Raw genomic sequence first — 17,629 nt, forward strand, 5'->3', positions numbered from 1 at the left:
TGCAAACATCACCCCCTCCGCCTGTGGGAATTCAATCCGGAGGGGCCACGAGCTCTCCAACACTTCATGGGTACGACACCCGTGGAGATGTACAAATTGTTCTTCGGGTCACAAGAGGCATGTCCGGAATTGACCGAGGACGCCGGCTTAAGCTGCAATCGCCCGGATACTCAAGTAAGTAGCCGTGTGTCCGGACATACCGTTCGTTTGCATATCTTGGGTTTGCCTTTTAACCAATCGTCCTCTGAACAGGAGTGGATAGCGCAAGCAAAACTGATACGGTGTCCGCCCCCCCCCCCTCCCAGAGACCATGCCGGATCTCGTGTTGGTCAAGATGTTGGAGGTTGCGCCTTCAGAAGAGGGCGAAGGGGAAAACAAAGGAACTACCGCCTCTACCAAGGAGGCTTTCAAGAAAGGAGGGATCGAGAATCCCTCCTTCCAGGGGGAGAAGAGGACCGCTTCCGAAGATCCGGAGGCTAAAGCCTCAAAGCGGGGGAAGAAATCTTCACCAGAGGGCCCTGCGCCAGGGGAAGCCCCGGCCGCACTATCTCCCCAAAGGAATCAGCCCTCCAGCGAGCCGTAAGTAGAAAAAGAGGAGTTTTGTAATAAGGGACATCCCTATTTTTGCTTTTGAGGATAACCGAAGTTTTTACCTTGTAGTTCGGATCTCCACCCTTCTCAGCTGAGCTCATCTTTGGGGGACCTTTGCCCGGAGATGATGGAGAGTGAAACGCCTCCATCTGCCACACCGTCAGGCGGGGCGGACGACCCCGAGGTGTCGTCACGGAGGGTCTCCCCGAGTCCGGCAGGGCCGGAGAGTTCGGCACCAACTGGTGTTCGGCCGGGGGAGCTAAAGGATCTGCTCGAGCAGGCGTCTATCTCAGAAGATCACCATACATTAATGAGTACGGTGATTGAAAGAATTTCATCCGCTGAGAGCGGGTTGCATGATACGGTCAGAAGTTTACTCGTGGGGTTTGAGGTATGTAAAAATAACATGCCTTTTGATAGTGTTGCGCATAGAGTGCGCCCTGTATAGATAGTAGCCCCTGAGACTCAGTATGTTGTCGAAAGCGACATCGTGCCGAGGATCATAATCTCAGTTATTAATTCCCGCTTATGCAGGTGGTGGATCGTTCGGTGGCTAGCCGGACTGATAGGGTTGCCGAGGTAAAGCGGCAACTCGACGTTGCGGATGCGGACATCGCGCTGGTCAATAAACGACTTGACGAGTCACAAGGTAGGTTGTTTCTCCGTGGTCACCTAGTAAGGGAGCTGACGCCCACTCCTTACAACATGTATGCTTGATGCAGATGGTGCTGCTGCTATGGAGGGCCTTCAGGCAGAGCTTGCTCGAGCCAAGGAGCAGGCCAGAAGGAGTGATGCGGTTGCCTCGAAGGCAGCCAGAGAGTTAAAAGCCGAAAAGGCTGCTCACTGCCGAAGCAGGGAGGAGATGGCCGGAATGGCCAAGAAGCTGAAGGATGTTACCGACCGCTATGAGGTTCTTGAAAAAGAACGCCGAGCGGAGCTAGAGGACCTGAAGAAGGCCACCGCCGAAGCCAAGGATGCCTGTTCTGCAATGAGGGCTATAAAGGAGGAGCTGCGTCAGGCCGGAGACATTGCAGCTGGAAAGCCCTTTCTGCTGCGCAGGAGGTTCACAGATTAGAAGTATGCTCAGCTAGGCCAGGTGTGGGGTGCGGAGGATCCTTATCTGGATTTGGCGGCGAGTGCGGCGGATGCGGTGGTGCACTTCCGAAGCCAAAAGGATCACGAGATGGAAGAGTTGTTTTGGTCTCAATTCCACAGTCTAGAGCGTTCACTTCCGTTGACCGATCGGTTGGCTGAGTGGGATGAGCTGAATAGACAGTCCGGATTTGCCATGACGGATGTAGTGGCTCATCTGTGGCCGGATAGGCCCAAGCCAAAGAGTTATTTTGGCTTATTACAGCAATTCCTTGGGGCGGTGCCACATATCAAGGCGATGAAGCGGTCGGCATGCATAGAGGGTGCTCGGATGGCTCTCGCCCGTGTGAAGACATACTGGACGGAGATAGATGCCACCGATGTTGCAACCCGGGGTTCGGACAAGAGCCGGTTACCCATCGAGCACTACTTTGGGGAAGTCCTGCAGGGCGCTAGTGTAATAGAGTCGCAGTGCTCGAAAAATGTTATGTTCAAATGACATGCATGATTCGTAAAACTATATTCATAATATAAGTGCTTTTTATACTTGTGCGTTCAAGTATTGAAACATCTCCTATGCGGCCGTTAATGTATACTTGTGTATAACCTGAAAGATGGCAGTCTTCGGCTTCAGCCCCCATGCACATGGTGCGGGGGTGTTTGCAAAATGGCGCATTTTCACACTTAATCCAACGTCTTGGTCCTATGAAGGAGGTGGTAGCGTAGCAAACTAGGCAACCGGACTATAATGCTTTATCACTTTCACTTAGCCATAGGAGTTCGAAGGTGGGGCTACGATATAGCCCCTAGGGGCACCGCGCTCTCCAAATTCGGGGCGCGTATGTGCCTGACCGGGAAACGGTCCTTCGTCAAAGCGGAGGAATTCTAGACATTCTGGTAGTCGATCGAGTGGTTGACCAGTCTCTCGCTATATCATGACAGTCAGTTTTCGGCTTTCTCTACTGAGGTGCTCGCCCGGCCGAACTGGGGCACAATCGCAGTAGTTCTCCTGGTGCCGCGTTAGCCGATGATACGGAACGTAAGGCAGCAAAACACAGGAGCCGGGCAAACCCAAAATTTGACCAAAGACATGATTCGGAGCTGATGCATATAAGGCCTAACTCGAGACGCCGAACACTCCCTAAGGTATTCGGTCTTTATGATAACGGGCAGAACAATACCCTAAGCCCTTAGTGTCCTGGTACAGGCGAAAATTTCTGATGTGGCTGATGCCAAAACGCCAGCCTCCTCAACGGTTATGGTAAAAAACTGGGGGATGTGTATCAACAAGAGACAATAAGAAAGGTTTACGCAGGGTCTTAATCTGAAAAGAATCCTTGCAACAGGTCCCTGCTGCACGTCTGCGCCTGTGTCTCCGTTGTGCTGTATCCTGGACGGGTGTAGCACGCTGTTCATCTGTAAAAGAGACGAACTTAGTTTGGAAAGATATCGTGCAAGAAATGTGTTTAAAACAGAGTATGATTAAAAATGAATAAAGTTGAGCTTTATTGGCTCTCATTGTTTATGCACGCAGCCTTTTGTAGAGGGGTGTGCGTCTAGGAAGCCCCTAGTTTATTTATGCCGGACTCGCCTAGCCGTGTCCGGGGTCTTGATTGACCTTTTAATGAGATGATGCCGCGTGGACCAGGCATTTTAAGTGTAAGAGACGCGTAGTGCGGTATTGTGTTAAAGCGGGCGAAAGCTTCACGTCCCAATAGTGCTTGATGGCTACTTGTAAATGGGGTGACATGGAAGATTAGCTTTTCGCGGCGGAAGTTGTCGGGTGATCCGAACACAACTTCTAGTAGTAAGGAGCCCGTGCACTTGGCGTAAGGGCCTGGCGTCACTCCTTTGAAGGAAGTGCGGCTATGGCTAATTTTAGTAGGGTCTATCCCCAACTTGCGGATTGTGTCCGGATATAGCAGGTTTAAATCGCTGCCGCCATCCATTAGGACTTGTGTAAATTGTAGTCTGTCGATTATAGGATCCAATATCAGAGCAGTCCATCCTGCGTTTCGAATACTTCTGGAGTAATCCAGGTGGTCGAAAGTAATTGGTTTTAACATCCAATCTCGGGATTCCGCTGGGGTGGACCGTGCGGCATACGCTTTGGCAGGCGCCGCCCTATTTTTCCTTGTTATCACTTGAAGTGAATTCACTGTTTTGACCTGTTGTGGGAAGTTCTTTTGTTGTCCGGCGCTCTGCTTGTGGGGTTCGTCATTGTCCTCGCTCGGTGTGTCGAGCCCCTTGTGTTCGGCGTTAAGTCGGCCGGACTGCTTGAAGACCCAACAATCTCTGTGGGTGTGGTTTGCAGGCTTCCCGGGGGTACTGTGAATTTGGCATATCCTATCCAAGATTTTGTTTAGGTTGGATAGCTCGTCACTGTTGTCCTTAAGAGGCAGTGTTTTGTTGTTTGGCCGAGAGCTTTTGAATTCGGCGTTGACCGCCGTGTTCTTTGATCCATTTTCCTTATTCCGGCGCTGATCTTTTCTGCATCGTGATTTCCCATTTCCATCTCTAACCTCGGATGTACTCGGGTCGCTGGTGCTGCATCTTGCCAGCCAGCTATCTTCTCCCGCGCAAAAGCGGGTCATGAGGCTCGTTAGCGCGGCCATTGTTCTTGGCTTTTCCTGGCCGAGGTGTCTGGCGAGCCATTCGTCTCGGACGTTATGTTTAAAAGCTGCTAAGGCTTCGGCGTCCGGACAGTCGACTATTTGGTTCTTTTTGGTGAGGAACCTGTTCCAGAATTTGCGCACTGACTCTCCGGGCTGTTAAGTTATGTGACTTAAATCGTCTGCATCCGGAGCCGCCTGCCGCTCTTAGCCTGTCGTATGGTCGTCTATCCGACCAGGCGGCCTCTTTGTTTTTTGACTGTGGGGGCTCGACAGCCTCCTCGTCAAATTCGGGCAACAGCTTGCGCTTTGGGTAGCTCTTTGTTTGGTGACTATCGCCGTATTTATCTGCGGTCCTGAGGACTTTGCTCCATCTCATTCTGAGTACGTCTTCCGCTGTTTTGAGCTTCCGCTTCTGCTTCTTCAAACTTCTTGTTGTGGCGACGAGCCTTTTGTGAAGGTTCTTATGCTCCGGTGATGTGTCTGGCGTGAGATCGTCTGGACTGTTGTTTTCGCCGGGGATGGATTGCTTGTCCAATTCATCCTGTTCAGATGGTTGCTTGGTTGCATGTTCGTCGTCCACTGGTTTGCCCTGCTCTACGGCTAGGTCATTATGGGTGATGTTGTTATCGAGGCGGGACTACGGGCGGCACTTGTGTCGCCGTTTTGGTTGTTTTTCGGGGGAATTATCCTTCGCCGTGTCCCGTTGTTCCTCGTTATCGCTTCCTTTTGGTGTGTCCACCATGTATGTGTCATGAGTTGAGGTGGCTTTCCAGTGCCCAGTAGGCGCTGGTTCTTAGTCGTCTCCGGCATCGTCATCCATACCGTCGATGTCTTCGGAGTCGAAGTCTAGCACGTCGGTTAAATTGTCGACAGTTGCTATAAAGTGGGTGGTGGGTGGGCTTTGAATTTCTTCGTCGTCCGCATCCCAACCGTCCCGACCGTCGTTCGGCCAGGGCTCTCCTAATAACGAGAGATACCTTAGCGAATTCAGGATGTCGCCGAAAGGTGAGTGTTGAAAGATGTCTGCAGCGATGAACTCCATGATCGGCGCCCGATCGGATTCGATTGGTAGGGGCGCAAGAGGTTCGGAGTCCGGCGAGGAGTCCGACACCTCGGAGTCACAAGCTTCACAAGGGACAAGGTCAGTGTTCGGCTGCATCGCCGTAGGGGTTGCAGCCCCTGAGGCGGTGTCTAGCCACCCGTCCTCAATCTGCACGGTCGGCTCCGAATTAAGGGTCGGAGCGGACTCGTGTGCGGCCTCCAGGGCACTATCCGGCAGCAGGGCTAAATCATGCCCATCGTGACAGTGCGGCACGCTCGGCTGTGGCTCGAATCCGTCGAAGATCAAGTCTCCGCGGATGTCAATCGTGAAGTTTAGACTTCCAAATCTGACTTAACGGCCAGGGGCGTAACTTTCGATCTGCTCCAGATGGCCAAGTGAATTGGCCCGCAGTGCAAAGCCGTCGAATACGAAGATCTGTCCGGGGAGAAAAGTCTCACCCTGGACTGCGTCGCTGTTGATGATCGAAGGAGCCATCAGGCCTATCAGTAATGACACAGAGGAACTCTCAACGAAAGCACCAATGTCGGTGTCAAAACCGGCGGATCTCGGGTAGGGGGTCCCGAACTGTGCGTCTAGGCGGATGGTAACAGGAGACAAGTGACACGATGTTTTTACCCAGGTTCGGGCCCTCTCGATGGAGGTAAAACCCTACTCCTGCTTGACTGATATTGATGATATGGGTAGTACAAGAGTGGATCTACCACGAGATCAAGGAGGCTAAACCCTAGAAGCTAGCCTATGGTATGATTGTTGTAATGGTTGTTGTCCTACGGACTAAAACCCTCCGGTTTATATAGACACCGGAGAGGACTAGGGTTACACAGAGTCGGTTACAATGGTAGGAGATCTACATATCCGTATTTCCAAGCATGCCTTGCACGCCAAGGAAAGTCACATCCGGACATGGGGCGAAGTCTTCAATCTTGTATCTCCATAGTCTTGGAGTCCGGCCGATGATGGTAGTTCGGCTATCCGGACACCCCCTAGTCCAGGACTCCCTCAATCGTCTTCAATCTCCATTCGAAGCAACGTGATGGCCAATATTTAGTTGTCGTGGCAACCGTTTCAAAAACGTTGCCATGGTGGCAATTTCAGAAAACCTTGCAGTGGCGACCGTTTCAGAAAACGTTGCTATGGCACCAAATTCAAAAATTCCATCGTGGCACGAAATTATAGCTCCTCGTCCCGTGCCATGTACACCTTCTCCTCGTCGGGGTCCTCCATGTATGTTTGCCATCGTCAGATGTAACCTGTAGTCTATCTCTATGAATTTTACATTAACCTGCCAATCTCGTGGCTCCAGCCATCATGCCGTGATGCGCATGTCACTTAACATTACAACATATAACCATCTCATACATAAACTCATTATCATGACGAAGGCTATACCACATCATATGCATACCCTGCAAAACCAAGTCAGATGTCCTCTAATTGGCTTTGGCACAATTTTAGTTATGTGGTTAACCCGTTTTAACAAGTAACACTAGCTACCTATGTCCATAATTTGGGCGATGATTCTTGATGCTAGATTAAGTTTCGGGGTATGTGAAACAAGAGGCTTAATTAAAAGTCTCTAGCCCCACACTAAACTTCGTCAATACGTGTGACCCCCTAGAAGATCATCCATCTTCGGCACCCTCTTGTGCACGCAGAGGTTCACTATTCTGAACTATAGTTAAGCCCAAGGAACTGTTAGCAGATCGTCGATGGCCAGAGCCGATCGATTGTCAGAACCTTGTAACAAAACGACACCATGTTGTCGATGAATTGAACCAAAGCAACACTTGAGGGAAGCATAGCAAGAACATCAACCCTCACATTCATATGTGATCTAGATCGCAACCTGCACCTATTCATAATCTGGCTCATGATGCCACTATTGGGAAACATTGTAGAAAACAAAAAAAATCGCACCTATGATCACCCAAGATCAATATGAAGATGCATAACAAGTCGGGATCACAACTGTTACCTTCACCGAGTTGCAGCAGAAGAAGAATGTGTCGGCATAGATCGTATTTGGAGTCCCTCGAACCGTAGATGAACGATCCCTCATACCGCCCACGAACAGTCCATCGAACCAAAGACCGAAAGCACGGTCTCTCTACTTGGTTGCAAGCATGTAGCCTTCACGATCCGGCAGCGCTTCACCGTCCAGAGCTAATTGTCGTAGGAGAATCAGAGGGAGGAGATTAGAACCACACTGGGCTTCTAATTATGAGGACAAGAGGATTAGCCGAACTCTAATTAGTCAACTAGGACCAACTAGAACATGAACTAGAAGAACTAGAGGAGGCTCCAAAAACTACTTATTCAATTGGGCACCAAACCTCCACTACATATATGTTAGAGGTGAGAGGGAGGGCTGCCACCAAGGAGGGAAACCCTCCTTGGGGCGTCCAGCCAAGGGGAGGAGGAGTTGGACTCCTTCACTACTCCTATTCGGAGACCCCTTGTTCGCCGCGTGCAGGCGTCAAAAAGGCGTGCAAACACAGAGGGCGCACGCAAACGGGCCAACCTAGTAAGATGTACTGTAGCAGAACGGAAACTATAGCATTCGGTTCACTACAACATTCCCTTAAAAAAAGGTTCAGTCCATCGGAACGGTTTTGTATGCTTTTCTTTGTTTGTTTTTTGAGTTTGGTCCTTTTCTATTTTTGCACCTTTTCTTTTTCAATATTTTTAATTACATAAAAACGTATACCATAGATGTGAACATTTTTCAAGATACACACTGGAACTTTTTTAATATACTTTGAACAGTTATTTAATACACGCTGAACAATTTTGAAATACACATTGAACATTTTGGTGATATACGCTTAACATTAAGTACATAATGGACATTCTTCAAATACGTTGAACATTTTCTTAATATATAGTGCACTATTTTTAAATGTACGATGAATTTTTTTGTAATTCATGATGTACACTTTTATAATGTATGGTGAACATTTTTTCATAATATATGTTGAACATTTTTTTAATATATGATGTACATTTTTGTAATACCCAGTGAACTTTTTATATAACACAGAAAAGAAGAAACAGATATAAAGAATAAAAGAAAAAGAAAAAATATAATTGGAAAAGGAACCAACAAAACATAACGAAACCACTAAAAACCAGACAAGACATTGAAAAACCCCGAAGGAAAAAACCACAGAAGTAAAACAAAAAAACATAGAAAACAAACGAAAGAAGAAGAAGCGAACGAAGAGCACGCGAATCCCGTACGTGGGCCGGCCCAAGCAGAGGTTCGCCTTAGTGTAGGCTTGACCTTTTGACGCTAATGAGCGTCAAATAGGATCTGTTTCGTATTTGGCCTCCTTCCTTAGGGAAGGGGCGCCACTCCCAACTTGGGCCACAAGGGCCCAAGTTGCTTTCCACCTCTTGGTCTTTTTAGACACATTGATATTGAATTAAATATAAAATTGTTCTAAATACTTTTGGACCATTTTATATATAATTTAACATTTCCGGGAACATTTTCCACCTATATATTATTTATCGGTATTACCTGATATTCATCAAAACCCTTCCGGTGACCCCGAAACGCTTCCGGATCCTCTCGAAACTATTCCGAATATTAATGAAACAATTACACAAATATATTCTCATTACTTCCATCCTACTAACACTCAGCAGATCGTGATTGCCTTGAGCTTGTAACCCCGTAGGTTCGGTAACTCACAGACATGAACGAAACCCCTTCGATCAATGACCGACAGCGGGACCATGGACGTCCGTATCGGTCCCTATGAGCACACAAACGATATTCGAGTGAAGACTTAGGTTATCATGTGATGTTTCCTTTGCTTTGCAATACTTTACAAACTCGGTGTGCATCGGTATCCTCATGAGCCATCACCATGCTCACCATACCGTTGCTCCCATTATCGGTTTTATTCTTTCTTTGACGCATTCCGGCATCCCCGTGACGCAGTCACCTATGTTTGGCCAGACAATGATGGATGCCGTCACAACGAGAGGGCCCTAAGAATATATCTCCATCACTGGAGGAACAAATCCTACTCTCGAGCTATCTGGCCACTTGTCGAACTTTCCGATGAACCTGTAAGTTGTCATTATGATCACCGTCTTACAGGTGAAGTTTGAGCAACCCTAAAGCCAGCCATATGGTAGGAAGTGACCACGATACTCTCACGGTGTAAGGAGCAATATCACACGTTAACACTTAGTGTTATAACAATTGAATGCAGACGATATTAATTCAATTCATAACAAAAAAGATTGGGTCAATTCAATATGATCATTCTTCCAACGTCGTAATCTCAATGTAGTTTTAGGACTATCTTTGCACTTAATGATATCCTAAGATCCGGAAAAAGTGATCACCAACAACACTTGAGTTAGTCTTAGAGGCGTGACAAGGAACCTTTTATTTACTGTTTATCATTTCACACGTGCATATGAGTTTTCCACTGAATCGCATATTCCAGGATCATAGCAGTTATAGCATAGAATGTAAACTCTTAACTATGAATATTGAAATATAATAATACAAATATTATTGCCTATAGGGCATATTTCCAACATAAGGTTGTTTGGCCCATTGTGGTTGGACTGCCCAGACGATTTTGAACCAGAGCGTCCTTTGATCCCGCCTGATTTTCCATAGAGGTACGACAATGAAAGCTTCCATTAATGGGAGATTCAAGTGTGGAGAAAACTGAAGCATTATTCCCAGCTGCAAAATTTGAAATTCTTCGGCTAGAATCTTGAGCATAAAAAATCTTGCTGCATGAACTGCATCAGTAAGAGATTTACTCGAATTTCTTGAATGAGAGACAAAAGTCCATTCCTCATCTTGCTCTTTACAGTATAGCTCAAACTCTTTAGCAAATTTGGAGCTCCGTTTCCCCAGAGGGAGAAATGAGCACTGAACGAATCATTGGCCACATTTCCACCATTGTAGATAGCAAAGCCCACATCTTTCTAGGAAACTAAGAATCTAAAGCAATGATCTCCGAGAAAAATGACTTTGAAGCGAGAACCCTTACCTCCAAAACAAGATTGAAGTATAAGACCCACTGAATCTTGGTTGAGACAGACCTTGGATCGAGAGAACCGAGCTACCAAAAGAAATTCCTTCCTAGAGTTCCCCTTGATATAATTCACTGGAATGCCAAGATTCTTCATTATCCTGTCTTCAAATTCTAAGCTTGTTTGGAACCTCAAATCTGACAAGAGTCATGTCAACCGGGACAGAAGATCGAAGTGAAAACACCCTAGAGTGGTGGATGTCGTTACCAGAGTGGCCTGCGATAGGGAGCTTTAGGTGGCTGACGTTGCCGAAGTATCATATGTCAGGCGGCGGGTTAGGAGCGGGAGGCTAGTGGTAGAATGGTGTTAGGGTGTTCGGTTGTGGTCGTATCATGGTTTGTATTTATTTATAAAGCGGGGCAAGAAGTCTTTTTCGATAGAACCTGCACCGTGCAAGGGCTATAAGGGTTTTGGGGAGAGTCTCGGCCCGATTGCGCGCTCAAAATCGACTACGTCCTGGATAACTGTCCATCTGCTTCTACCACTTCCTCTACGGCAAACCAGTACCTTGTCTTCTCCATCGTGGTTGACGACACTATTGCACCGGAGTTTCCGATGAACTCTCATGTTATGAACCTCTCCATGTTGACATGTGACTTTGGTCCATATACTTACATACTAGATTTTTCTTGACTGTTGCATGCGATTTGCGATGTTAGTAAACTTCTGATGATGCTAATTTGGATTAAGTTAAATTGAAAAATGCCTAATTTCCTAACATCGGCTAGACCTTTTTTAGGTACAATCTGCTACAGACTTTCTATGGGTAAATGTGTAAAGAGTAATATTTGGAGGCAGGGAGGCGTTTCATTTCTGAATTTGGCATCAGAAAATGAGCATAAACTATAAGTTGTTCTGCAAGTTGATGTCTTGATGTCAGTCACCGAAGCCATAGCATGGATCACAGTTCAGTTATGAGATGATAGGAGTAGCACGCACGCAACCGATCTCAGCTTATGTGCAACCAGTTCTAACCGCTGGAACTGTCCAAACTACGCGTGGATATATTTTTGTCCTCGTGCGTAACCGATCGAAATCCTGGGCACCACCGTGGCACCGTCGACGTAGCGGCCATAACCACTCACGGTTGCGACCCTCGCCTGCCATGCCCAGCTGCATGCGAAATCCCACGATAAGCATTGAACGATCGAAGAGATGAGTCCAGACGCTACCATGCACCATGCACGCACGCATGAAGAGTCATCTCATCTCATTCGTATAAATACAGTGGGGTTTCGAGGCGAAGCAGAGCCATGCACGCACTTGCACTCCTTTGATCCTCCTATCCTACAGGTGCCAGAGCTCAAAGCCATGGCGTCGCCGTTTTCCGCCCCTTCTTTGGTTAGTGTTGCTACCTTGTCAATGATGCATTTTGAACTGCAGGAGAGTGTCTGATCGTGGCTTTCTTATGTGATGGACCTGTACGTACGTGCAGATCATGGAGGAGGAAGGGCGGTTCGAGGCGGAGGTGGCCGAGGTGGGGGCGTGGTGGAACACGGAGAGGTTCCGGCTCACCAAGCGCCCCTACACCGCCCGCGACGTCGTCCTCCTCCGCGGCACGCTCCGCCAGAGCTACGCCTCCGGCGAAATGGCCAAGAAGCTCTGGCGCACGCTCAAGGCCCACCAGGCCGGCGGCACGGCCTCGCGCACGTTCGGCGCGCTCGACCCCGTGCAGGTACGCAGCGCACTTTCGTTATCCCATGATTCGTTCTACCTGTACTGTACGTCTTGCTGAATTTGTTTGTTCGTGCAGGTGACGATGATGGCCAAGCATCTGGACACCATCTACGTGTCCGGGTGGCAGTGCTCGTCCACGCACACCTCCACGAACGAGCCGGGGCCGGACCTCGCGGACTACCCCTACGACACCGTGCCCAACAAGGTCGAGCACCTCTTCTTCGCGCAGCAGTACCACGACCGGAAGCAGCAGGAGGCGCGCATGTCTCTGCCCCGCGCGGAGCGCGCCCACGCGCCTTTCGTCGACTTCCTCAAGCCCATCATCGCCGACGGCGACACTGGCTTCGGCGGCGCCACTGCCACTGTCAAGCTCTGCAAGCTCTTCGTCGAGCGCGGGGCAGCCGGGGTCCACCTGGAGGACCAGTCGTCGGTGACCAAGAAGTGCGGCCACATGGCGGGGAAGGTGCTCGTCGCCGTCTCCGAGCACGTCAACCGCCTCGTCGCCGCTCGGCTGCAGTTCGACATCATGGGCGTCGAGACCGTCCTCGTTGCCCGCACCGACGCCGTCGCCGCGACGCTGATCCAGACCAACATCGACGCGCGTGACCACCAGTTCATCCTTGGCGCAACGAACCCGCGCCTCAAAAACCGGAGCCTCACGGCCATGCTCTCCGACGCCATGTCGGCCGGCAAGAACGGCAGGGAGCTGCAGGCCATCGAGGACGAGTGGACCGCCACGGCGCAGCTCAAAACCTTCTCCGAGTGCGTCAAGGACGCCATCGCGAGGCTCAACAGCACCGACCTGGACAAGCAACGTAAGCTCCAGGAGTGGAGCAAGGCCACCAGCTACGACAAGTGCGTGTCCCACGAGCAAGCGCGCGACATCGCCGCGAGCCTGGGAGTCGGGTCCGTGTTCTGGGACTGGGATCTGCCACGGACCAGGGAAGGGTTCTACCGCTTCCAGGGCTCCGTGGCGTCGGCCGTGGTCCGCGGGCGCGCCTTCGCGCCGCACGCCGACGTGCTGTGGATGGAGACGTCGAGCCCAAACATCGCCGAGTGCACGGCCTTCGCCGAGGGCGTGAGGGCGGCTTTCCCGGAGGCGATGCTGGCCTACAACCTCTCGCCATCGTTCAACTGGGACGCGTCAGGCATGACGGACGCCGACATGGCGGCGTTCATCCCGCACGTCGCCAAGCTCGGGTACGTGTGGCAGTTCATCACGCTGGCCGGGTTCCACGCCGACGCGCTCGTCACCGACACGTTCGCGCGGGACTTCGCCCGGCGCGGCATGCTGGCCTATGTGGAGAGGATCCAGCGGGAGGAGAGGAGGAATGGGGTGGAGACTCTGGAGCACCAGAAGTGGTCGGGTGCCAACTTCTATGACAGGGTGCTCAAGACCGTGCAGGGCGGCATGTCCTCAACCGCAGCCATGGGAAAAGGCAAGTTGCCATTAAATCTTAATCTAGTGACTGACTTTTCAGAGTTTTTATCTCAATTGTTCATGCATGTTTTGTATTTTTATCTTTTTTGAAATAAATAAATGAATATTTCTTTGTATTCTTCTAAATCTTTAACTAAATGTTTGGTGTTGCTTGCAGGAGCTACTGAAGAGCAGTTCTGGACTAAGCCTGGAAGCGAGGGCAGTAGTCAACATGTTCTTGCCAAGTCCAGGATGTGATGAAGGTTGAGAAGGAATAATGATTTGGTTAAGAAGAAAGCTCTAAGATAATTGGATAAAAGAAAAGCGGCATGAGGTCACATCAGCTCTGGAAATATAATTGGCATGGAATTGCCTAGCTATATATACTCCTACGAATTATGTTAGGCTCCAATTGGATGATGTCAAATCGGGGTAAACTGTATTGACGATGTCTTTCAGGTCGTCAATGAATTGGACAAGTCAATTTTTATTGAAACTCATATGTATGTCAACTCAAACAAGCATGCTTCCATCAATATAAGTCTCCATTTTGTGGCAAGATATATTTCTAATCAGGACAATGAAGTTCTTAGAGCTCTAAGCAACTCTTTCTTGGTTCCACCTTATAGATTTAAAAACGGTCGCATGCCAAATCGCGACTTAACCATACGTATCACAGTAACTAAGTACATAAATAAATGATTAAAAGCACCCTCAGTTAAGTAGTAGGAGTACATCAGAAAGGCTCACTGCAAGAATATCAATTATTAAGTGGATAAAGCATGTTTTGCAACATGCGTCCCACAAAGGGAATTTTTTCCCCTACTTAGCCCAAGGCTTTAAAACTGAAAGCACAATGATCACCGCGATGATGAGAAGCAAGATAATTGCGATCATCATGCACTTCCTTGACTTCTTCTGCAGGCTCTTGGCGCTGCGCAACGCTTCGGTACCAGTTTGCACGTGGTTTACAGCATTCTGAACCTGGGAGTTGAAACGCAGCAGCAAGCATGAACATCTAACTTTACAGAATTCTCAGTAGGATCGGCGAAACAGAAAGCAAAAGGAAAAGATGTAATAGACCTGGCTCTCTATGTTATCCAATATCTCTCCTTGTGCATCGACAAGCGCTGCCATGTCTGCAAAAATCTGAATCCACAATGTTAGATGCCATTGGTAAACTATGAACAAGAACATGTGAAATCGCTGGAGGTTTGGTTGAAGTCTTGATTTTGGACCAACGATCTACCATTATTAATTATAAGTGAAGACAGTACATCAGACCGGAGAAACCGAAATAAAAACGACAAACACTTGACAAACTCTAAGTTACAACAAAGCTCTCTGAAGTTTTGACTTTTTGACCAAGAGCTAAACGGAAACGCGCAATCTGCCAAAATTACCTGTTGCAATTCTAGAAGCTTTTTTTCAATATCCACCACTACATCATGCCGTTCCTGAATTTCTTCAACCGTGGCCATAATCTTTTCGCCAATGGCAATTTATGAAAAATGAATTAAGAATCATCAGACTCGACAACATGAGGTTCGCAATACAAGTTGTTGGGGGACAGAATAAACCACAATCAACCTGCCCTCGGCCAATTCCTTGAATTGCCTTCTCGAAGATCTGTTCGCTGCTTCCGGTCTCAATCAGGTTATCAATCACCTAGTCATATTTTCATGCCACATTGAATTCAGAAAAACAAATGCATTTTTCATTTTGCATGTACAAAATGTAGTAGGAATCCTCACCTCATCAGAAGGCTTTGTTCCAGTGACTGCGGTTCCAACATTTAGGTTTATCAAAAACGGTAGCAAGACGATTTAAACTGAAATTATAGATCAGCACGAGGATAATGCATTATGAAGAAAGATCTCCTGACCTGTGAAGAACCTTCTCTCAACAACTTCTCGATACTCTTGCTGGATAGTTTGCCTCAAATTCTGTAAAAATGTGGATTAATATAGTGCATGCTCCTTGTTCGTTTCGGCGCAGAAGATGGGCAGTGAGTTAGATAACCAAACCTGGAAATCGTTCATTCTTTCTTTAAGCCTCTTCTTCAGTGCACTGCAATCATCAAAAGCTAGCAAGGTATCACCGTTTTTGTTGGTGGAAAAAGCAGTACATTAAACTTTTCCCTGACAGCTTAAAATGATTTTGGACTAGCTCATTTTTGTTTTTATTTCTTTTTGAAACAAGAGGACTAGCTCGTTATTAAACTGGTATAGGTCCGCCGTCCCGGAAAGAACTGGAATGTAGCCAGCTTATTATGTCACATATTGTTTTCTGCGGTCATTGGAGGGTCAGTATTTTCAGAGATTAAAACTATATGGTTTTGCTGTCTAACAAGTTGTCCTAGCACAAAGCAATTATTTATATGCACTAACCTGCTGTCGATGATTAAATTTACTCAAGAAAGGGACGGATATCTTACATGGTCATCGACATCCTCGATCGATCTACACTTGTGCCCTTCCCACAACCTGGCTTCTTCCTGTTAGCAAGATTCTGGAAACAGAAAAGGTGAGTGAAACCTGAACACTGTTTTAGTCAGGTTAATTCAGGTGCTGCTGAACTAGAAAGGTTAATATCAGTCAGTACATTTCTGTCCATTTGCTCTAGCTTCACTTTTATGCTTCGTGCGATCTTCCCTACTTCATCGATGTCTTTCTCCATGCGTCCCTTGATTGCTGGAAGATGCATCGTTTAAACGCTCCGGGTATATCATACCACATTACCAGTCAGGAAATGCAATTAGTACATATATACTCCCTCCATTCCTAAATATTTGTCTTTCTAGAGATTTCAACAAGTGACTACATACGGAGCAAAATGAGTGAATCTACACTTTAAAATATGTCTATGTACATTCGTATGTGATTGTCCATTTAAAACTCTAAAAGACAAATATTTAGGAACGGAGGGAGTACAAGTAAAGGATGGACTTCCAACCTTTCATTGCAGAGGCCTTAGTGACTGATTTTGACTCCTCATTGGCTTCCTACAGGTGGAAAGAAAGAATCAATTTTCCTTGTCAATAGTAGTACAAGTTAGAGACTAAGGTGATGGCAAAATGTAAGTATTTTTTTAAGAAGAGTTCGTGTCTGAAATCGTCTGAAACAAAATTTACCTGAAGTTTTTGAACTATATTAGACATCTTGTCCAGCAGCATCTCGATCTCTTTGACCTATATCACGACAGCTTACTTTAAGAAGGTAGGACGATGATTTTCTACAGTTAATAGCACTTAACACAAACTGTCCTCTGGCTGCACAACTGAGGTTGCCATCAAAATACATGGAAACTTTGATGCTCATGGACTAGATAGCAGACCTCTTTGAAGAAGTCTTCGAGTCCATAATCTGATTTGTTCTTGGAGTTCTGGCGCCCCATCTCGATATCCCTCTCCTTTGGGGGCTTCTCGTCCATTTCAAAAGAATCCTACGATTCGGTTGATCGAAAGCATCAACAATCACACAGTAATTGCAAGTTGGACCCATTTACTGAAAGTTCCAACAAATAGGATTTGGACGTATGACCGATTACTTTTCAGTTTGAATTATCTGGAAATCAATCAGGGTTATGCAGCCCGTGTAATTATTGACCTATGATGACACTAGTAGAAACCAAACGAAGTTTCTTTGTTCGAAAAGGAGGATGGAACCCGGGGCCTAAGAAGAAACGAACTGTAAAGCAGTTGGCACGAACTGTATCTACATTCGTTGAATTACGGCCGCTGACAGAGAGAAACCGAAGAAGCAGCGCAAGTAATAAGGAGGAATAGGAACCGCATCATCTTGGACAGAAATAATCTTGTAAACTGTAAAGAACATTACCGTCAAAAGATTGTTCATCTTGGCTTCGTGTGTGTGTGTGTGGAGAGAGAGAGAGAGAGAGAGAGGGGGGGGGGCGAAGGAAGAGGAGATGAAGAAATGTATGCGGTGATGGTGACTTTGGGAAGATCGTCTTGGTGTGGAACGCCGGCCAGCGATGGAACCAAATAACTATACCAGACAACTGGGTTTAGTAAAAATTAACAGCGATGTTAATTCGTTTCTTTGCTTGCCGTCTAGGGGGGACAGCGATTGCGTCTCCGTG

At 47.5% G+C, this 17,629-nt stretch overlaps 2 protein-coding genes across 2 annotated transcripts; one reads left to right on the forward strand and one right to left on the reverse strand.

Moving 5' to 3' along the window:
• The first annotated feature begins 11,618 nt into the window (after positions 1-11,618).
• LOC123044645 (isocitrate lyase) lies at positions 11,619-14,089 on the forward strand. Its single transcript, XM_044467446.1, has 4 exons — positions 11,619-11,772; positions 11,867-12,106; positions 12,185-13,547; positions 13,707-14,089. The coding sequence occupies exons 1-4, from the start codon at positions 11,743-11,745 to the stop codon at positions 13,784-13,786; spliced, it is 1,713 nt and encodes a 570-aa protein (XP_044323381.1). The 5' UTR covers positions 11,619-11,742; the 3' UTR covers positions 13,787-14,089.
• Positions 14,058-16,966, reverse strand: LOC123044646 (syntaxin-132-like). Its single transcript, XM_044467447.1, has 12 exons — positions 16,865-16,966; positions 16,662-16,718; positions 16,484-16,532; positions 16,133-16,221; positions 15,966-16,039; positions 15,556-15,598; positions 15,414-15,474; positions 15,283-15,308; positions 15,119-15,196; positions 14,932-15,012; positions 14,612-14,677; positions 14,058-14,512 (listed from the first exon to the last, which is right to left on the reverse strand). Exons 1-12 carry the CDS (start codon positions 16,958-16,960, stop codon positions 14,351-14,353), a joined length of 882 nt encoding a protein of 293 aa, XP_044323382.1. The 5' UTR covers positions 16,961-16,966; the 3' UTR covers positions 14,058-14,350.
• Between the last annotated feature and the right edge of the window lie 663 nt (positions 16,967-17,629).

This window comes from Triticum aestivum, chromosome 2B (genome assembly GCF_018294505.1).
Source record: "Triticum aestivum cultivar Chinese Spring chromosome 2B, IWGSC CS RefSeq v2.1, whole genome shotgun sequence".
Taxonomy (NCBI): Eukaryota; Viridiplantae; Streptophyta; class Magnoliopsida; order Poales; family Poaceae; genus Triticum; species Triticum aestivum.